Below are 15,925 nucleotides of genomic sequence, written 5' to 3'. Positions count from 1 at the left end.
ACTTCTGTAAAAAGTCACGGAGAGTGACAGCTGAAGTCGGAGCCCAGGTCGGGCTGCCTCCAAGCGCACATTCTCAACCGCACTAGGACTCCCCGTCTTCCCTCCAGTTCCAGTGGGTGGCGGGTCTGGGGGCCAGGGAAGGTCCACACTGGCCTGATAACCAGGATCCAGTGTCTAAGTGGGTGTCTCATTCCTGCTTTTACTCATGTGGAGCCTCCAGGAGGTATTTTTCTGCATATCCTACAAGAGGAGAAGAAAGGCTGCAGCCAGGCGAGGAAGCTCAGACGCCTCTTCGTTCGCCGAAGCTCTAACGAGCAAGTTCTGTGTCAGGATCCCTTCGGCCCTGGAAATACAAGGCCGAAGTGGTTCCCACCTCACGATGAGGATGCTCCAGCAGAAGGAGAGACACAATTAACCAGTCAACAACTGGCATGATTCCTGGTGCCTGCAGGTGCCATGAAAGAAACAAACAGGGTGCAGTCCCAGAGATGGCACAGGTAGTGCCTGAGCGGCCTCACTGGGAAGGGGGTGGGGAAGGGCAGAGTGAAGCCTTCCAGAGCAGCAGGCAGCATGCACAGATGCTCTGAGTCTGCGCGGGGAGAGGTCACCAAGGCTCTGCCACCTAAGGCTCTGCCAAGCTCTCGTGCTGTCAGGACACCATTTGTCTGGCCAACAGCAAAATTCAAAGCCTCAGAGTTCCCACTGTGGCTCAGTGAGTTAGGAACACGACGTGACATAGTATCCATGAGGACAAGGGTTCCATCCCTGGCCTCGCTCAGTGGGTTAAGAATCTGGCCTTGCCTCAAGCTGCAGTGTAAGTTGAAGACGCAGCTCAGATCTGGCTTTTCTGTGGCTATGGCATAGGCTGGCAGCTGCAGCTCCAACTCGACCCCCTAGCCTGGGAACGTCCATATGCCGCAGGTGCGGCCTGAAAAAAACAAAATGAAACAAAATCTAAGCTTCACCGAGTGGGCAGAAGCATCATATACCCATCCGAGCTGGCATGGACCCATCTCTACAAACCTGAATTTTGCTTGAAAGCCTTACATTCACAAACAATTAAACATACCGAAGCCAAGTGAAAACAAAGCCGAAGGAGCCTCCTTCCAAGGAGAGGAGGCAGAGAGGCAAGACCCTTGACTCAAAGAGCTCTTTTCCTTCCCAGAAAGCGGTGACTTTGGGCCGGGGTTCCAACCTGAGCGAGTGCTCGCACGGCCCCGCCACCAGCCTCGTCAGCAATGCCAAAGAGAGAACCTGTGCTGGCAGAGTCCAGCTGGCCAGATGGGGGAGAAGAGGCCGGGGAACCTGAGCCCAACAGCTTTCGGTGACTTTTGGACAAGCCGAACGTCCACGTTCCGTGTTCAAGGGGACAGACAGAGCTCAGGGGAGCGGAAGGCAGCCTCTGTCCTGAGCAAAGAGCAACCAGAATTCTGGGGGGAAGAGCTCCACCAGGACGGAGAGCACGTGCTGTGAGACGGGAGGGTGACAGGACTCCGTCACCCAGGTGCCAACCGAGAGAGATGCTGTTCACCTTCCAGGGAGTCCACTGTGGGTGGCAAAATGGATCAAGGACAGAATTAGGATCCTGGAAACTATGCCCAGCTCTGCACAGAGCACGGCCTCTCCAGGACTCAGTTCCCTCCTCCATAAACTAAGGATGACCAGTTTCCCGTTTCAGCTCAGAGACTAACCATGACGTCAACAAAAAAGCTAATAAGCACACCCACCCCGTCGGAGGATTGATGAGATTAAACCACATCCGGTGCTTGGCAGGACGCCTGGCCCATGAAAAGCGCTGGATAAAACCCAGTGAGGAGGATGGTGGGGGCAGCCCCGGTGGGGGCGGGGGCGACGAGGACGCCCACCACTCGCTTTTCATGTCCCGGCACCCGGCACAAATTGCCATCACATGCCTACTTGCATCATTCTGTCCAGCGCCTTTCTCCCTGCACGCGAGCTCGGCCACCACATGTGCACTGCCCGCAGCAGGCTGTCGCCCGTTTTCTCATGAATGAACTGTGTGTACGGCCTAGAGTAGCTCCCACAACAAACGCTTTCATGACAGGTGTTCTGAGCACTCGTAGGAACTCACTCCTCCCTTCCTCGGGCTAACTCCGCAAGGTCAGGTCCATCGCCACGGCTGTAGCTTAGCCTGGGGACTGGCCTCCCCGCGTGCACGTGCCAGCGGCACGAGGGGGATGTGGACTCACGCAGCCCAGCTCCACCGCCCACTCTTCACCACTCCCCCCGACTCTATTCGACTCTCACGATACAGCCCAGCTTCAGGGGCAGGAAAAGGACACTCGGAAACCTAACCCTAGGGCCGATGCTGTGTCCTAGCCCAAGACCAGTCCTTCCCCCCAAGGACTCCAACTTCTGCTTCCTTCAGGGAGCAACAGGTTGTTATAGCAACCGAAGCAGCAGCCCAGCAGGGAAGAGAAGCAGGAAGGGTAATTTTAGCATCATTCAGGCAGAGTTCAGAACCTGCCACTTGGCCGCTGCAGAGCCCTGGCTGCCTCGGAGGCAAACGCGAGCCTGCTCCCTAGACAGCCTCCCGAAGAGGCTGCTGTTTCTCAGTGTTCTCTTAAACGTACCCAGGCCTGTGGTATGAATGCATGGGTGTGGCAGTGCTGCAGAGGGACAGGGAGACTGAAGAGAGATAAAACAAAGGGGGCGGGGCCAGCCGTCACCCCCAATGTCCTCAGGGGACAGGAAGGCGAACATGCTTTGGTGAGCGACTCATTTTTTTTATTTACTTTTTGTCTTTTTGTCTTTCCTAGGGCTGCACCTGCACCACATGGAGGTTCCCAGGCTGGGGGTCGAATGGGAGCTGGAGCCGCTGGCCTACGCCACAGCCACAGCCACGGCAGATCCAATCCACATCCGCAACCTACACCACAGCTCAGGGCAATGCTGGATCCTTAACCCACTGAGCGAGGCCAGGGATCGAATCCACAACCTCATGGTTCCTAGTCAGAATCGTTAACCACTGAGCCATGATGGGAACTCTGGTGAGCGACTCTTCCATTTGTTTTCATTCTTGTAGGTCTCACCATCGATGGCCCCCAGAAAAGTACCTGTTCCTGTCATTGCGATCCCTGGTATTAACCCCAAAAGAAGCCCACTCAGACCTCCGCCACTCCCCCGCAATAGCTGGGATAATAACCCCCCCCCCCCCAGAGCCGAGGGAAGAGGCCAGAGTGAGAGGCGTCTGCACGCGGAGGGAGAAGGGCCTCCTGCAGGGATGACTCAGTGCACGGGTCTGCTCTGCTGCTGCCCACAGCCCTTCAGCACCTCCAGAGCCAGTGGCGTGTGCTGGCAGGAGTGGGAGGCACAGGCCCCAAGGCCACTAAGGAGCAGCTGCTCACTGGGTCTGCGATGGCGACAACTCTGGGAGGGGCCCTCGGCATTTTCTCGTCTGTTCCTGGGTTTGTTCAAGGTCTTGAACAAAATCTTAGCAGAGTAAGACTTCCTTTAAATTGCACGTTCCTTAACAAAACCTGATAAAGCCAATGAGCTCTAATGTCTGCGTACGTGATAACTGCAAAACTGCTCAGAAAGTGCGACAAATTGCAAGGGAAATCTTTGCCATGGTCCTTCCTCCCAGCAATGACCATCCGTCCTTCTAAATAACCCTGACCGAACATCTCTTTCATGCTCTAATCATACGCATATATTTCTTTTAAATTGTTACGGCCGCACCCGCAGCACAAGGAAGTTCCCGGGCCAGGGTGTCAAATCGGAGCTGCAGCTGAGATCTGTGCCACAGCCACGGCAACACCAGATACGGGCTGTATCTGTGACCTGTGCTGCAGCTTGTGGCAACCCCAGATCCTTAACCCAGTGGGCCAAGCCAGGGATGGGACCGTATCCTCAGAGACAATGTCAGGTCCTTAACCTGCTGAGCCACAATGAAAATGAACTCCCATTTTCATTTCTAGAAAGCAGATGCGCTTAGTTGCGGGGTGGGGGAGACCCCGCTTCGTTAAATTCTGACTGTATTTTTCCCACTACCAGCAGGCACCTCTCATGGCCATTTCACAACTGAGTAAAATCCGCATCTTCTCAACAGGCAAGAGGGTGACGTTGCCCAAAACCCCCTGCAGGTGGCGCACGGGACTGCAGCCAAATGACTCTCAGTTCCCCAAAAAACAAACAAACAAAAAAATAGGAAGAAAACCTTGAAAATCCTTTTGCTTTTATTGATTCCAATAAAAACACATTCGCTGCAGGTGACCTTAACACTCTCCTGAAGGTCAGCCTGGCTGGGGTTTCGTAGGGATTCATCACAGGGCAGGGGACCCTGAAGAACCCACCTTTAAAAAAATGAGTAAAGTTCCCTTCTAAGGTCTTTCAGTAACAGGTTAGAATCAGCCAAGTGTCAGCTACTGTCCCTCCAGGGCAGTGATAACAAAGAGTGACCTCTGGGTGAAAGCAGCACCACTTTTTGACCCGTACAATGTGTAATATACATTTTTAAAGTATTTGCCAGGATTTAAAAAAAAAAAAGTTTCATATGAAATTCTGATTTTTTGGTTTCTCTTTAAAAAAATCGAAAGATCTAATAGCACAGGGCTCCTTTTCACACAGAGCAAAAGTGGGCTAAGAAGAGGGTCCCCTCGCCCCCAAGGTCCAGAGGCAACCCCTTTCCTAGGCTCCGGTCCTGGACCGCCACCATCAGGACACGTTGTCCAAACCCACGGGTATCTACTCGCTCAGAGAAGACGTGGCATCCACCTTGCGCTGACTGCTGAACCAGCACCGCACAATCAGCTGTGGAAACACAAAGAGACTGCACTGGAGGTGACCCCTCAGCCTCACTTCCGCCTTTGTGAAGAAGAGACGAGCTGGGCTCTACGATTCTTCGTTGGCCCAGGAGACCCTTAAGCAGGTGGGCTTAGATTCTCTGAAGGGTTTCTGAAGGCGGTGTGTTTTCCAGACCTCTTGCCCTAAAATCCCGGAACAAGGCTGGCGCACTTCTTACCTTAGCAGCCCCAATCTGCTCTTTCCGAAACTTCTCCAAGGGGGTGAGGAGCACCTCGCTGGCATTCTCGATCTGGGGGGGGACAAGCAGGGGTGGGGGAGGGGACACAGGCGCAGGATCAGTAAAGGATCAGAGCAGCCCCTGCGCAAAGCCTCCCCGGGTCTCAGCGTGACATCCGAGCAAGCAACACGGGGTAGGCGTCAGCGGGTCACAACTCCTGCACCGACAGCACGCAAATCAAAGTCCAGTCATCGGTGCAAAACATGACATTCTTGGAGTTCCCGTCGTGGCTCAGTGGTTAGCAAATCTGAGTAGGAACCATGAGGTGGCGGGTTCGATCCCTGGCCTTGCTCAGTGGGTTAAGGATCCGGCGTTGCCATGAGCTGTGGTGTAGGTCGAAGACATGGCTCTGATCCCAAGTTGCTGTGGCTCTGGTGTAGGCCAGCGGCTATAGCTCTGATTAGACCCCTAACCTGGGAACCTCCATATGCCACGGGACTGGCCCAAGAAATGGCAAAAAGACCAAAAAAAAAAAAAAAAAGACATTCTTCCTGTGCGTGATGAAGATAGATATTGACAAATAAAAATGAGGCCCTCTAAAACCTAAGTAACCACACCGTAGGCAGAGAGGAACTGGGGACACAGAAGGGTCGAAATTTCAAGCTGCAGGTAACCTCTTCTCGGAAATGCTCGTGCACCCAGGTTGTATTTAAGTAGACAGAGTTCAAGGAGATCCACACGGCATCTAGGTTAACCCAGCCCCTCAAAACCCTCCCCTTTGGTGGCATGGAAACCACCCAAGCCTGACAGTGCGGCCCCGCCAGTTCTGGGCTGGGGTCGGGACCTTTGGGACTCCTGGCCACGATCTGCCTCTCAACTTCACCTCACAGGGCTCGCCCCTCTCGGGTCCTGCCCGCCGGCTGCACCGTCACCCTGCGGGCACCTCAAAGGGGCCCAACCTGCCCCACCTCTGAGCCTGTGCATTTGGCTGTCCCCTCAGAGGCTCTGTCCCTACAGCCTTGGCTGGGCAACTCATCACTTAATTCAGGTCTCAGCGGAAAGGTCCCCGCCTTAGGGAGGGCTGCCCTGACCACCAAGGTTAATCCAAAGAAACATCCCACCACCCTCACAGCCTGAGCTTTCTTCCGAAAGTGTAAGCCAGCTGAAGTTTTCTTTTCCTTTTCTTTTTGGCTGCACCCGGGTCAGGGACTCAATCTGAGCTACAACTGCAGCAATGCCGGATCCTTTAACCCACTGTGCCGGGCTGGGGACCAAAGGCCTTTACAGCAACCCAACCCCCAGCAGCCAGATGCTTAACCCCCTGTGCCATGGCAGGAGCTCCCAGGGGACGTGTTCTGGTTCACCATTACAACATCTGCGCGTGTGCACACACACAGCACTCTCTCATAAATGCTCACTTGTCTATCGCTACCCCCAAACACAGAAGAGTGATAAAACAAAGGAGCACTCAAGCGTTTTTACAACAGCTACATGAATGCAGGAATTATTTCTGGCTTGGCTGCCAACTGTGTGACCACGGGCAAAACATTTAACCTCTCTGGGTTCTAATTTCCTCATCTGCCAAATGAGTGGGGTGGATTGTTCCAGCTCTAAGAGTCTATGGTCTTTTCTAAGGCCACACAATACTTCACAATCTTTCCTTTTAAGTCATTCATTGCTCACGCGTCGCTCGACTAATTATTTCAGGAATCTCGCCACAACAAAGCATTATTTTTCTAAATCGCATGCCTAACCGTCGCAATGAACCCAACAGAGTAAATGCCAGAAGCCAGAGACGGGCACAGCAAAGAATGAACTGGACATGTGGGAGGAGAAAGCGGCCAGGTCTCCAAATTTATTGCCATTTGCCTTTTTCTCAATTTTCAGAGCACTTATTTTACTTTAATTTTTTATTTTTTTAGGACCGCAGGTGCGACACATATAAGCTCCCAGGTGAGGGGTCGAACCAGAGCTGCAGCTTCTGGCCTACACCACAGCCACAGCCACGCCAGATCCAAGCTGCATCTGCGACCGACACCACAGCTTGTGGCAACACAGGAACCTTAACTCACTGAGGGGGGCCAGATATCGAACCTGCATCCTCATGGTGACTACCTTGGGTTCGTTTGTGCTGAGCCACAGTGGGAACTCCAAGAGCACTTATTTAGAAGACAGCATTTTAACACTAGCGTGGGGCAATGTTGTTTAACTCTTTTGATTTTTATTGTTGTCTGATGTTGCTTTACTATTTCACTTCCGTCTTATCCACAAATCAAGTTTAAGTCTCTGAAACTCACAACGGTGCACGGAGCCCCTAAGCCAGTGGTTGCCGGTTCTCAACTTTGACCAAAGGTGAGGCTCACCTGGGAGCTTTTCAAATTCCCAATGTCCAGGCTGAAGCCCAGACCGCTGCATCAGAATCTCTCTACTCTGTCCCAAGCATCAATACTTTGTAAACTCCCCAGACTGATACGATGGGCATCCATGGGTAAGCAGCAGCCCCAACCAGATACTAAAATACCAAAGCCTCCCAGCTAGAAATCAGGACGTCCAAATCCTCCTCCCAGTCTCGTTACCGCAGCCTATCAGCCCTCGCGAGACCTCACTTTTCCTATCTGCTGAGTGAGGGCTGTAGACGGTGAGGCATAAAGCCCGTCTGAGTCTAAGAGTCTAGGACTGTAATTTCCACTTGATTCCAAGCACTGTGCTGATATTGAGGGGCACCGTGGCCCATTCCCTGCCCTTCAAGGTCTGCTGCTTCCTATGGGGGCGCAGACACTTGCAGTGACCATCAGGACACGGTGTGGTATGTACAGAATCAGAGGCATGAGCCAGACGTGGAGGAACGACGAAGGATGGCCAAATATCTCGGGAGTCAGGGAGGGCTTCCCAAAGAGGGTACCGCTTTGCGAGGCTGAGCTGAACGGACAATGAAGCAGTCACAGGGTGAGGAGGCAGGAAAGGGGCCTGCGACGGCCAGATACTCAGACACAGACAGCAGGGACTCGACTCACTGACACTGACAATAAAACTGCAGAGGTCAGCTGAAAAGTACAATCCAGTCATTGTTCCCTGACCCTGGACCACGGCAAATCTGCGGGGTATTCGTCATGATTTGCTCACCACACCCCCCACCCCCAAATAATAACGCTGCCAAGAATCAGACTCCAAAGAATCACTTCCCTCTCTGAGGCCCCAGCCCGCGCACAAACACACAAGCTCCCCTCCGCAGCCACCCACCACCAACCCAGCTGCTGCTGCTACCACCCTCCTGAGTCTGGTTCAAGAGCCCAGCCGTGAGCCACCAAGGCCAATGGTGTCTCTCTCTGCAGGGCAGAAAGTAAGGGGCCTCTGCTCTGGCTGGAGTTTTAAAGAAATGCCCACTGCTCTGGTACCACCTGGGCTTGAATCCAGACCGTGCCCCTTATTAACGGGGTGCTCTTGGACATGGTACCGAACAGCTGCAAACCTCCGTCTCTTCATCTGGATGAGAGGACGATAAAGGTCCCACTTGGCAGAATCACCATGCGGGTGAAAAGAGAAAACGCATGGCTCCACGATGTCTTGGGAGAGGCTATGGACCAAACCGCATCCCCTCCAAAATTCAGATATTGATACCCTAAGCCCGGTGAGGCAAGGAGGTCATTATATCGGGGTGGTTCTGATGCCTAAGCAGCCTACATACGCAAACGCAAACCAAAGGCTGTAAATCCCTCAAGGTTAAGACATTGAAAGCTAAGGACAACCCATCACAAACCAGTAGGCTTTCCCAAATAAGGCCACAGCTTAAGCCAGAGTCAATCAAATCATTTCCTTGCTTTGCTGGGCACAAGTCTTTGCCCTAGCTCCTAGAGGTAGAGTGCTGCTCACCACTTCCAGGCTAATGTTGCCCAATTTCAATCGATTTTTGTTCCAATAAACTGTTAAAAACTTAATATGCCTCTATTTATCCCTCGCCATCTCCACTGTGATAGAATTTGGAGATGGAGGCTTTCGAAGATACTAGGTCATGAGGACAGAATGCTCGTGATGGGACTAGTGACCTTATGACAAGAGAGAAGAGCTTCCCTCCACCCCTTCTCTTCCCTGTGCAGAAGGAAGCAAGGAGGTGGTCGTCTGCAAGCCAGGAACAGAGCCCTCACCAGGAGCCATATCAGCCAGCATCCCATCTCCACAACCGTGAAAAATAAATGTTTGTTGGCTAAGCCACCCGGTCTACGGCATTTCATTACGGCAGCCCAAGCAGACCAAGACAAGAAACTTAGTCCTAAAACCATGGGCTATTAGCACGAGAAGAGAAGGAAAGTGCTCATGGATGGACTCTCCCCAGGCGGCTGGAGCACTGCTGCCTCGCGACAAGCCCACCTGGAGTCAGGTCAGCGTGCAACTTCCTTTGGGCTGTCTTAGGGAGAAGAGGGGGCCGCAAAAGAACTTCTTGTGGATGCAAAATCCCTCATCTGTGAATGCTGAATTTATTCGGAATAAATCCTAGTACAAACGCTAAGAACCTGGAGATCAGCATTTGGTTCCTTTTTTTTTCTTTTTTTTCTTTTTTCCTTTTACTTTTTAGGGCTACACATGTGGCACATGGAGGTTCCCAGGCTAGGGGCCCAATCAGAGCTTCAGCTGCCAGCCTACACCACAGCCACAGCAACATGGGATCCAAGCCGCATCTGCAACCTATACCACAGCTCACGGCTACGCCAAATCCTTCACCTACTGAGCGAGGCCAGGGATCGAACCTGCATCCTCATGGATACTAATCAGGTACATTACTGCTGAGCCGCGATGGGGACTCCAGCATTTGATTCTTGAATTTGCACACTGCCTCTCTCTGAAGAACTCGGTGTAGTTTCCATCACCTACTCAGTGTGCACTGAGGGGGGTGCCTACCAACCCGGCAGGCACGGTGTCAGGTGCTGTGGAATGAAAAGTGAAAGCGTGCACCCGGGCAGGTTGGAGGAAGTGAGGAGAAAGGGAGCAGGGTGGGACATCCTCATCCTGCCTGTGGGAATCTGGGGCTCCCCAAAGTTAAGTAATTCCAAAGATCGACCCTAAGTCATAGACTTTATATCTACCCCTCAGAGTGGATCTTTTTTGGTTTTTTTAAGGACGGCACCTATGGCATAGGGAGGGTCCCAGGCTTGGGGGTGAATCGGAGCTATAGCTGCTGGCCGACACCACAGCCACAGCCACGGCCACACAGGATCTGAGCTGCATCTGCGACCTACACCACAGCTCATGGCAACATCGGATCCTTAACCCACGGAGCGAGGCCAGGGATCAAACCCGCAACCTCATGGCTCCTAGTCGGATTCATTTCCACTGCGCCACGACAGGAACTCCTATGGTGGATCTTTAGAGGACCCCATGTGGTTCTGAGGCATCCAGGGTAACCCTTTAACATTTACGAAAGGCCTCAAACCCAGCAAGGATGAGAAGATAAGGCTTGCGCAAGGGCCCAGAGCACTCAAGTGACAGAGCCTAGACTCGAACCCTGTTCCTCTGACAACAACTCCTGTGCTCCCTCGAGGTGCTCACACTGCCCAGGCCCCAGGGCAGCCCAGCCACACTCACCATCCGTATCCGCTCGTCTTCAAGATTCCTGAGGACAGTGGCAAACTCCTGCAAAGACCTTGCTGGAAAAGAGAAAGGGGCCATGAGGCGGACATAGAGCGGCAGGCCCCTAGGAACCCTTCCCAATAGAGCCATTATGTTACGGATTGAAATCCCTTGGCACAGGCAGAGCCTAAGGACAACCCTTCCCAAGGCTCCCTTATGCTGTGATCATTAACCATTAAAATGACCCAGAAGCGCAGGATACCCCACCGGGCACGCAAGCGAGGGCAGGGTTTCCTTCAAGGAAAAGACCTGCCTGTTCCTGAGCGGACCCAGGATCGATGGGATGCCGTCCAGCCCCCGGGCTGGAGCGGGCAGAGTTCCTCGTAGGAGCTGAGGCATTTCCTGCCCAGGATCCGACCTCCTCAACCTTTGCTGCGGGGCTGCGTCAGATCCAACCTTTTCCCTGCACCAGAGCTAAGCAAACAACGCGGCTGGTCTGGGAAGCCCCGTCTCTGGCCTCTCCTCGGGCTCCTCCTGCATCCTGCAGCCTCTTAGGACTGCAAGGCAGCTGGCAGCACTGCTGTCAGACGCGGACAGCCCCCTCAGCCTGAATTATTCCCCAAGGCAATAAGCATCACAGGCAGTAGCCCTGGGGATATTCGAGACCTTCAGGTCTTGGTGGGGAAAAGCATCCGCTGATTGAGGGGTTCACTGCTCTCCGCTGTCTCCCCACTGCCTCTGACCATCCCCGGACTCCGACATTCCGCATGGGGACAGGGATTCCCTCAATGCTTGGGGGCCTAATTAATTCAATGGAAGCATCTCAACTCTCACTCACTTAATGGAATCAATCAAGACGCCCAGTGGAAGAAGAATAAGGTGGCTGATTTGACAGTGCAAATAAACCCCTGGGCGGAGAAGATGGAGAAGGTGTGCTGAGGAGTGAAGCAGCATTCGGCGAAGGGATGAATGCTCCCCATCTCTCACGAAGGAAAAAAAAGGGAAGGGGGGGGTCACTGGGACCCGGACCCTGAGCCCCCCTCGCCATCTGAAGGCGGTGGCAGCTACAGGATTCCAGCCAGGTCCTGCCAGGCCAGAATGCGGGGCCTGCTGACCAGACTCCCCAATTTTCCAGGAAGCTGGAAAATTGGAACTTGACAGGCATTCAATGTATATAGGGTAATCCAAAAAAAAATTTTTTTTTTTTTTCATGAGCAACAAAGAAAACACAGCCGCATTAGGACCCCAGCCCACGAGCTCGATCGCTTGTAACCACTGATGTCACCCTTCCCCCATCTACCCCTGCTCGGCTTTTGCTCTAATCCGCCAGGGCTATGGTGGGCAAAGAGCATCGCAAAACGGGCAGCAGCTGCCTGCTGAAGGAGGGCAGAGATATGGACCCCATCACCAACCTTCACGCTTCCCCCACAGCCCAGAGGGTGAGCGAGACCTCCCAGGACTCAGAGAAGCCCGGGGAGCCCTGGCGCCTGCCCCTCACTCACCTTGGCCCCCTCTACTGCTGCCACAAGCCTTCTTTATGGCACTTTTCATGCCTCCTGTTCCCCGGGGAGACGCAGCGAGGACAGTGCAAGGTGTGGGAACCAGTGACCTTTCAAGAAAATCTTCTATGTGGTGAGGACTTACCTATACACATTTCGTCATCTGTTTCTGCATCTCCTATGCACTGAAATTTAAATTCATTCAAGGAATCTGCAAATTTCCGCTTCGCCGAAGACAAGTCTAGCAAGAAAAAGAGTAAAACAAATAAGTAAATGAAAGAATTACTGAAATCAACTGCCTTGCCTGTTTGCTGCACTTTTTTAGTCCTTCAACTGAGACAGCAGCTAGCAGACCTGCTCCTGGATCCATGTCAAAGCCCAAATGAAAGGACATTGCAAAGAGTACACATTTGTTTATGGCATGAAATGACCGATTTGCTTTAGACGTGGATAATTTGGGGCTGTGTTTCCTCTAACCACTCTGGTCCTTGCCGTAAATCCTCAAGCTCCACAGTGACACTGATCCTGCCATCTCCACCTGACACGGGTGGGAACCCACTTGCCTGAGCAGGGCTGAGAGGAAGCCTGGGTCTGAGCCCACAGGGGCCTCTACACATGAGCAGCCACGGCCCTGGGCGCCGGCTCTGACACTGGCCCTCCACCCCTCCACGGGGTCCGCGAGGCTGCCCTGATGGCAGACTCAACCAATACACCCCCCGAAGCCCTATGCACATGACAAACTGGCATTAGGTAGGGAGCTGGCATGAAGGGCCTGGCACTGCCCATCCCCACGGCACTGGAGCACCCGGGCCTCATCTTCTGATCCAAGGACACATGAGGCCCGAGTTCGCAGAGCAGAGCAGCTGCCAGCCTGACAATGCTCCACCTGAAGCGGTGCCCTGAGTCGCCTTGTTCCAGCCCCGCCACGAGAATGAAGCGCTTGGCAGCGTTCTGAGTTGGGGCAAAAGCACCCCCCACACATGGTATCTATAAAGCAAGCTCTGGGAGACCCTTGACAAATTGGAAAAAATAAGCTTTCATTTAAGGCAGTAATAAAAGCCAATGATCCTTCCTGAGCCCTCAGCTTCTGTGAAGGGCATAAAGCACCAAGGTACCTTTAAGTGGCCTGACAGACACGGCTGCTTGGCACAAATGTGCTTAACTTAATTCCACGCGCAGCCTTCCTGCAGATTAGGCTAATCACTCAAATTACCCCCAGACGTGTTTCCCTCATTGAAGGGGAAATGGCATTAGGTTCAAATCCCGAAGGAGGGAAACAAGAGGTCTGGCTTTAATAAGATGCTGGGAGGAGGGGCGGGGATCCTGGGGGCACAGATGAACAGGATCTGTTGGAATAAAAGCAGCCGCGGTGCCCAGCACTTCAGTTTAGCTCTTAGAGGTGTCCCTTGAGGTTAGGGGTCACTTTTCCCCATCTTTGGGTTTGGTTGGTTCCTTTCCTGTCCATGTACCTGCTCAGTATGTACTGAATAATGGGGGGGGGAACTATATACAAATCCAACCCCTGCTTTGAGCTCGATAAGCCCAGTTTTCATCCCGAGCAAAGGAGCCAGTGAAGAACCAGGCAGGCCCGTCCCACGGTTCTCGGCTCTACGACTCAGGCCAACCAGGCAGCTCGTGGCTATCAGGGGCTCCTGCTGCAGGACAGCCCTCCCAACCAGAGCTTAATGACACAGGTCCCCAGGTGGCTTGCGCCAAGCCCTCCACTGGGCACCAGAAGAAGAAGGCACCTGCGGTGGAGGAGAACGCCGGAGCCGACAGCCAGTAGCCTCTGGCCTCTCTCTGAATCACTTAAATGGAATAGTTCTTGGCAAAAAGTCTAGAGATGCTGGCAGGGAAATGGGGCATCATCGCTTAAGACGGGCCACCGCCGGGCTGGGGAGATCCCTGAGAACCACAGCACTCCCTGGCAAGTCAGGAAACGAAGAGATGCAGCTCAAAGTCAGAACACTGGGGAGGAAGGATGGGCGGCCACAGGCAGGCAGGAAGAAAACAAGGAAGAATGATCTTTCCGAGTTGAAGACGAAGCCCTGCAAGCGGCCCAACCACACAGCACGTGGAATGTGAGCCGGTGGTACGCAGTCTCAGCTTCCCCAGGACGTCCTCTGATCAGAGAGGACGGCCTGAGCAAAGCGGCAGAACAGGACTGCTTCTCCATGTGCCCAGCAAACCTCCTGTGCCCCCCAAGAGGGCGAGACAGGCTCAAGCTGGGCCATCGTCTCAACAAAGCAGAAAAAAGGAGCAACGTCAGCCAGGCTAGGGAAAGCTCCCAGCACGCGCCTCAAAAGCCTTGCCGCCAAAAGGAGGATAGAGGAGCGGCTGATAACACACAACGGGCCTCTGTGGGGCCTTCCACGGCAGGCCCAGTGAACCCGGAGCAGCCTGTGAGCCCGGCCCTCTTCGAGGTCACACAGAACCCCAGCACAGCACAAGCTGAGAAGCGCTGCCGGCCCCGCGAAGCTGATAAAGAGGCCACTCCCCTGGGATGGAACATTAGGTAATGCATCCTGGAAAGAGCGAGAAGCCCAGTTCTAGGCTCTGAAAAGGCACTCACCATGGGCTTGAGTGACACCGGCCCGAGAAAATCTCTGGGCAAAGGTACAGAGGACACCTGCAGCATCTACTCCCCGACTCTGGGACCATCTCTCCAGCTGGCTTCTCCCTTGCGCTGCACAGGGTCCTGCTTATATACTGATGAGCCCCTTCCCCAGCCCCCTGCCCTCACTCCACCTCCACCGGCTCCTGGGTTCGAGTTTCAGGTCCCTCCTTTACCAGGTAGGTAAGTAACCCTGGCTTAGTCTTAACGTCTGATAGAAGTGTCAGCCTCTGAGAGAGGAGACCTCCCTAGGCTGTCAGGAGATCCAGCGACACACATGTAAGCACACTATGGTGTCAGCTTGGGTTCCAGGCAAGGCTGGGCCGTTCCTCCTTAATACAAAAGCCCTCCAGTAACAGGACCCAGAGCAGGTAATGATTGCCAGTCAGAATGGCCATTAGTAAATCTGCAAATAACAAATGCTGGAGGGGGTGTGGAGAAAAGGGAACCTCCTTCACTGATGGTGGCAAGGTAAATGGGTACAACCACTATGGAGAACAGTATGAAGGTACCTTGGAAAACTAGATATAGAACTACCATATGACCCAGCCATCCCACTCCTGGGCATATATCCAGAGGAAAATCTCATTGAAAAAGATACATGTGCCTGTATGTTCACTGCAGCACTATTCAGAACAGCCAAGACATGAAAACAACCCAAATGTCCATGGACAGATGAATAGATTAAGGAGATGTGGTATGTATACACAATGGAATATTACTCAGCCATTAAAAAGGACAAAATCATGCCATCTGCAGCAACATGGATGGAACTAGAGACTCTCATACTGAGTGAAGTAAGTCAGAAAGAGACAGACAAATACCATATGCTAGAACTTATCTCTGGAATCCAAAATATGGCCCAAATGAACCTGTCTACAGAAAAGAAGCAAACTCATGTGGAGAACAGACTTGTGGTTGCCAACAGTGAAGGCAGAGGGAGTGGGATGGACTGGGAGTTTGGGGCTAGGAGATGCAAACTGTTGCATCTGGAGTGGATAAGCAATGAGATTCTGCTGTATAGCCCAGGGAACGATATTCAGTCACTTGCGATGGAACATGATGGAGGATAATGTGGGGAAAAGAATGTATACATATACATTCTTGTATATACACAATGTACATTCAATATATATATATATATATATATACACACACATAATATACATGTACATTCAATGTATATATGTGTATGTGTGTGTGTATAAATAACTGGGTCAGTCTGCTGTACAGCAGAAATTGACACAACATTGTAAGCCAACTATA

The 15,925-nt window shown here is 52.8% G+C and overlaps 1 protein-coding gene across 5 annotated transcripts in view; it reads right to left on the bottom strand.

Moving 5' to 3' along the window:
• The window catches only part of ARHGAP26 (Rho GTPase activating protein 26), a 459,207-nt gene that overhangs the window by 326,207 nt on the left and 117,075 nt on the right, over positions 1 to 15,925 (bottom strand). For all 5 annotated transcript variants that reach the window (XM_047778926.1, XM_047778927.1, XM_047778929.1 and 2 more), the window contains exons 2-4: positions 12,191 to 12,286; positions 10,562 to 10,623; positions 4,985 to 5,056 (exon numbers count right to left, since the gene is read on the bottom strand). In XM_047778926.1, the coding sequence (XP_047634882.1) occupies positions 4,985 to 5,056; positions 10,562 to 10,623; positions 12,191 to 12,286 (230 nt within the window). The remainder of the gene's footprint in view (positions 1 to 4,984; positions 5,057 to 10,561; positions 10,624 to 12,190; positions 12,287 to 15,925) is intronic.

The sequence above is a fragment of the Phacochoerus africanus genome, chromosome 4 (assembly GCF_016906955.1).
Source record: "Phacochoerus africanus isolate WHEZ1 chromosome 4, ROS_Pafr_v1, whole genome shotgun sequence".
In the NCBI taxonomy this organism is placed as follows: Eukaryota; Metazoa; Chordata; class Mammalia; order Artiodactyla; family Suidae; genus Phacochoerus; species Phacochoerus africanus.
This window is presented reverse-complemented; position numbering and strand designations above follow the sequence as displayed.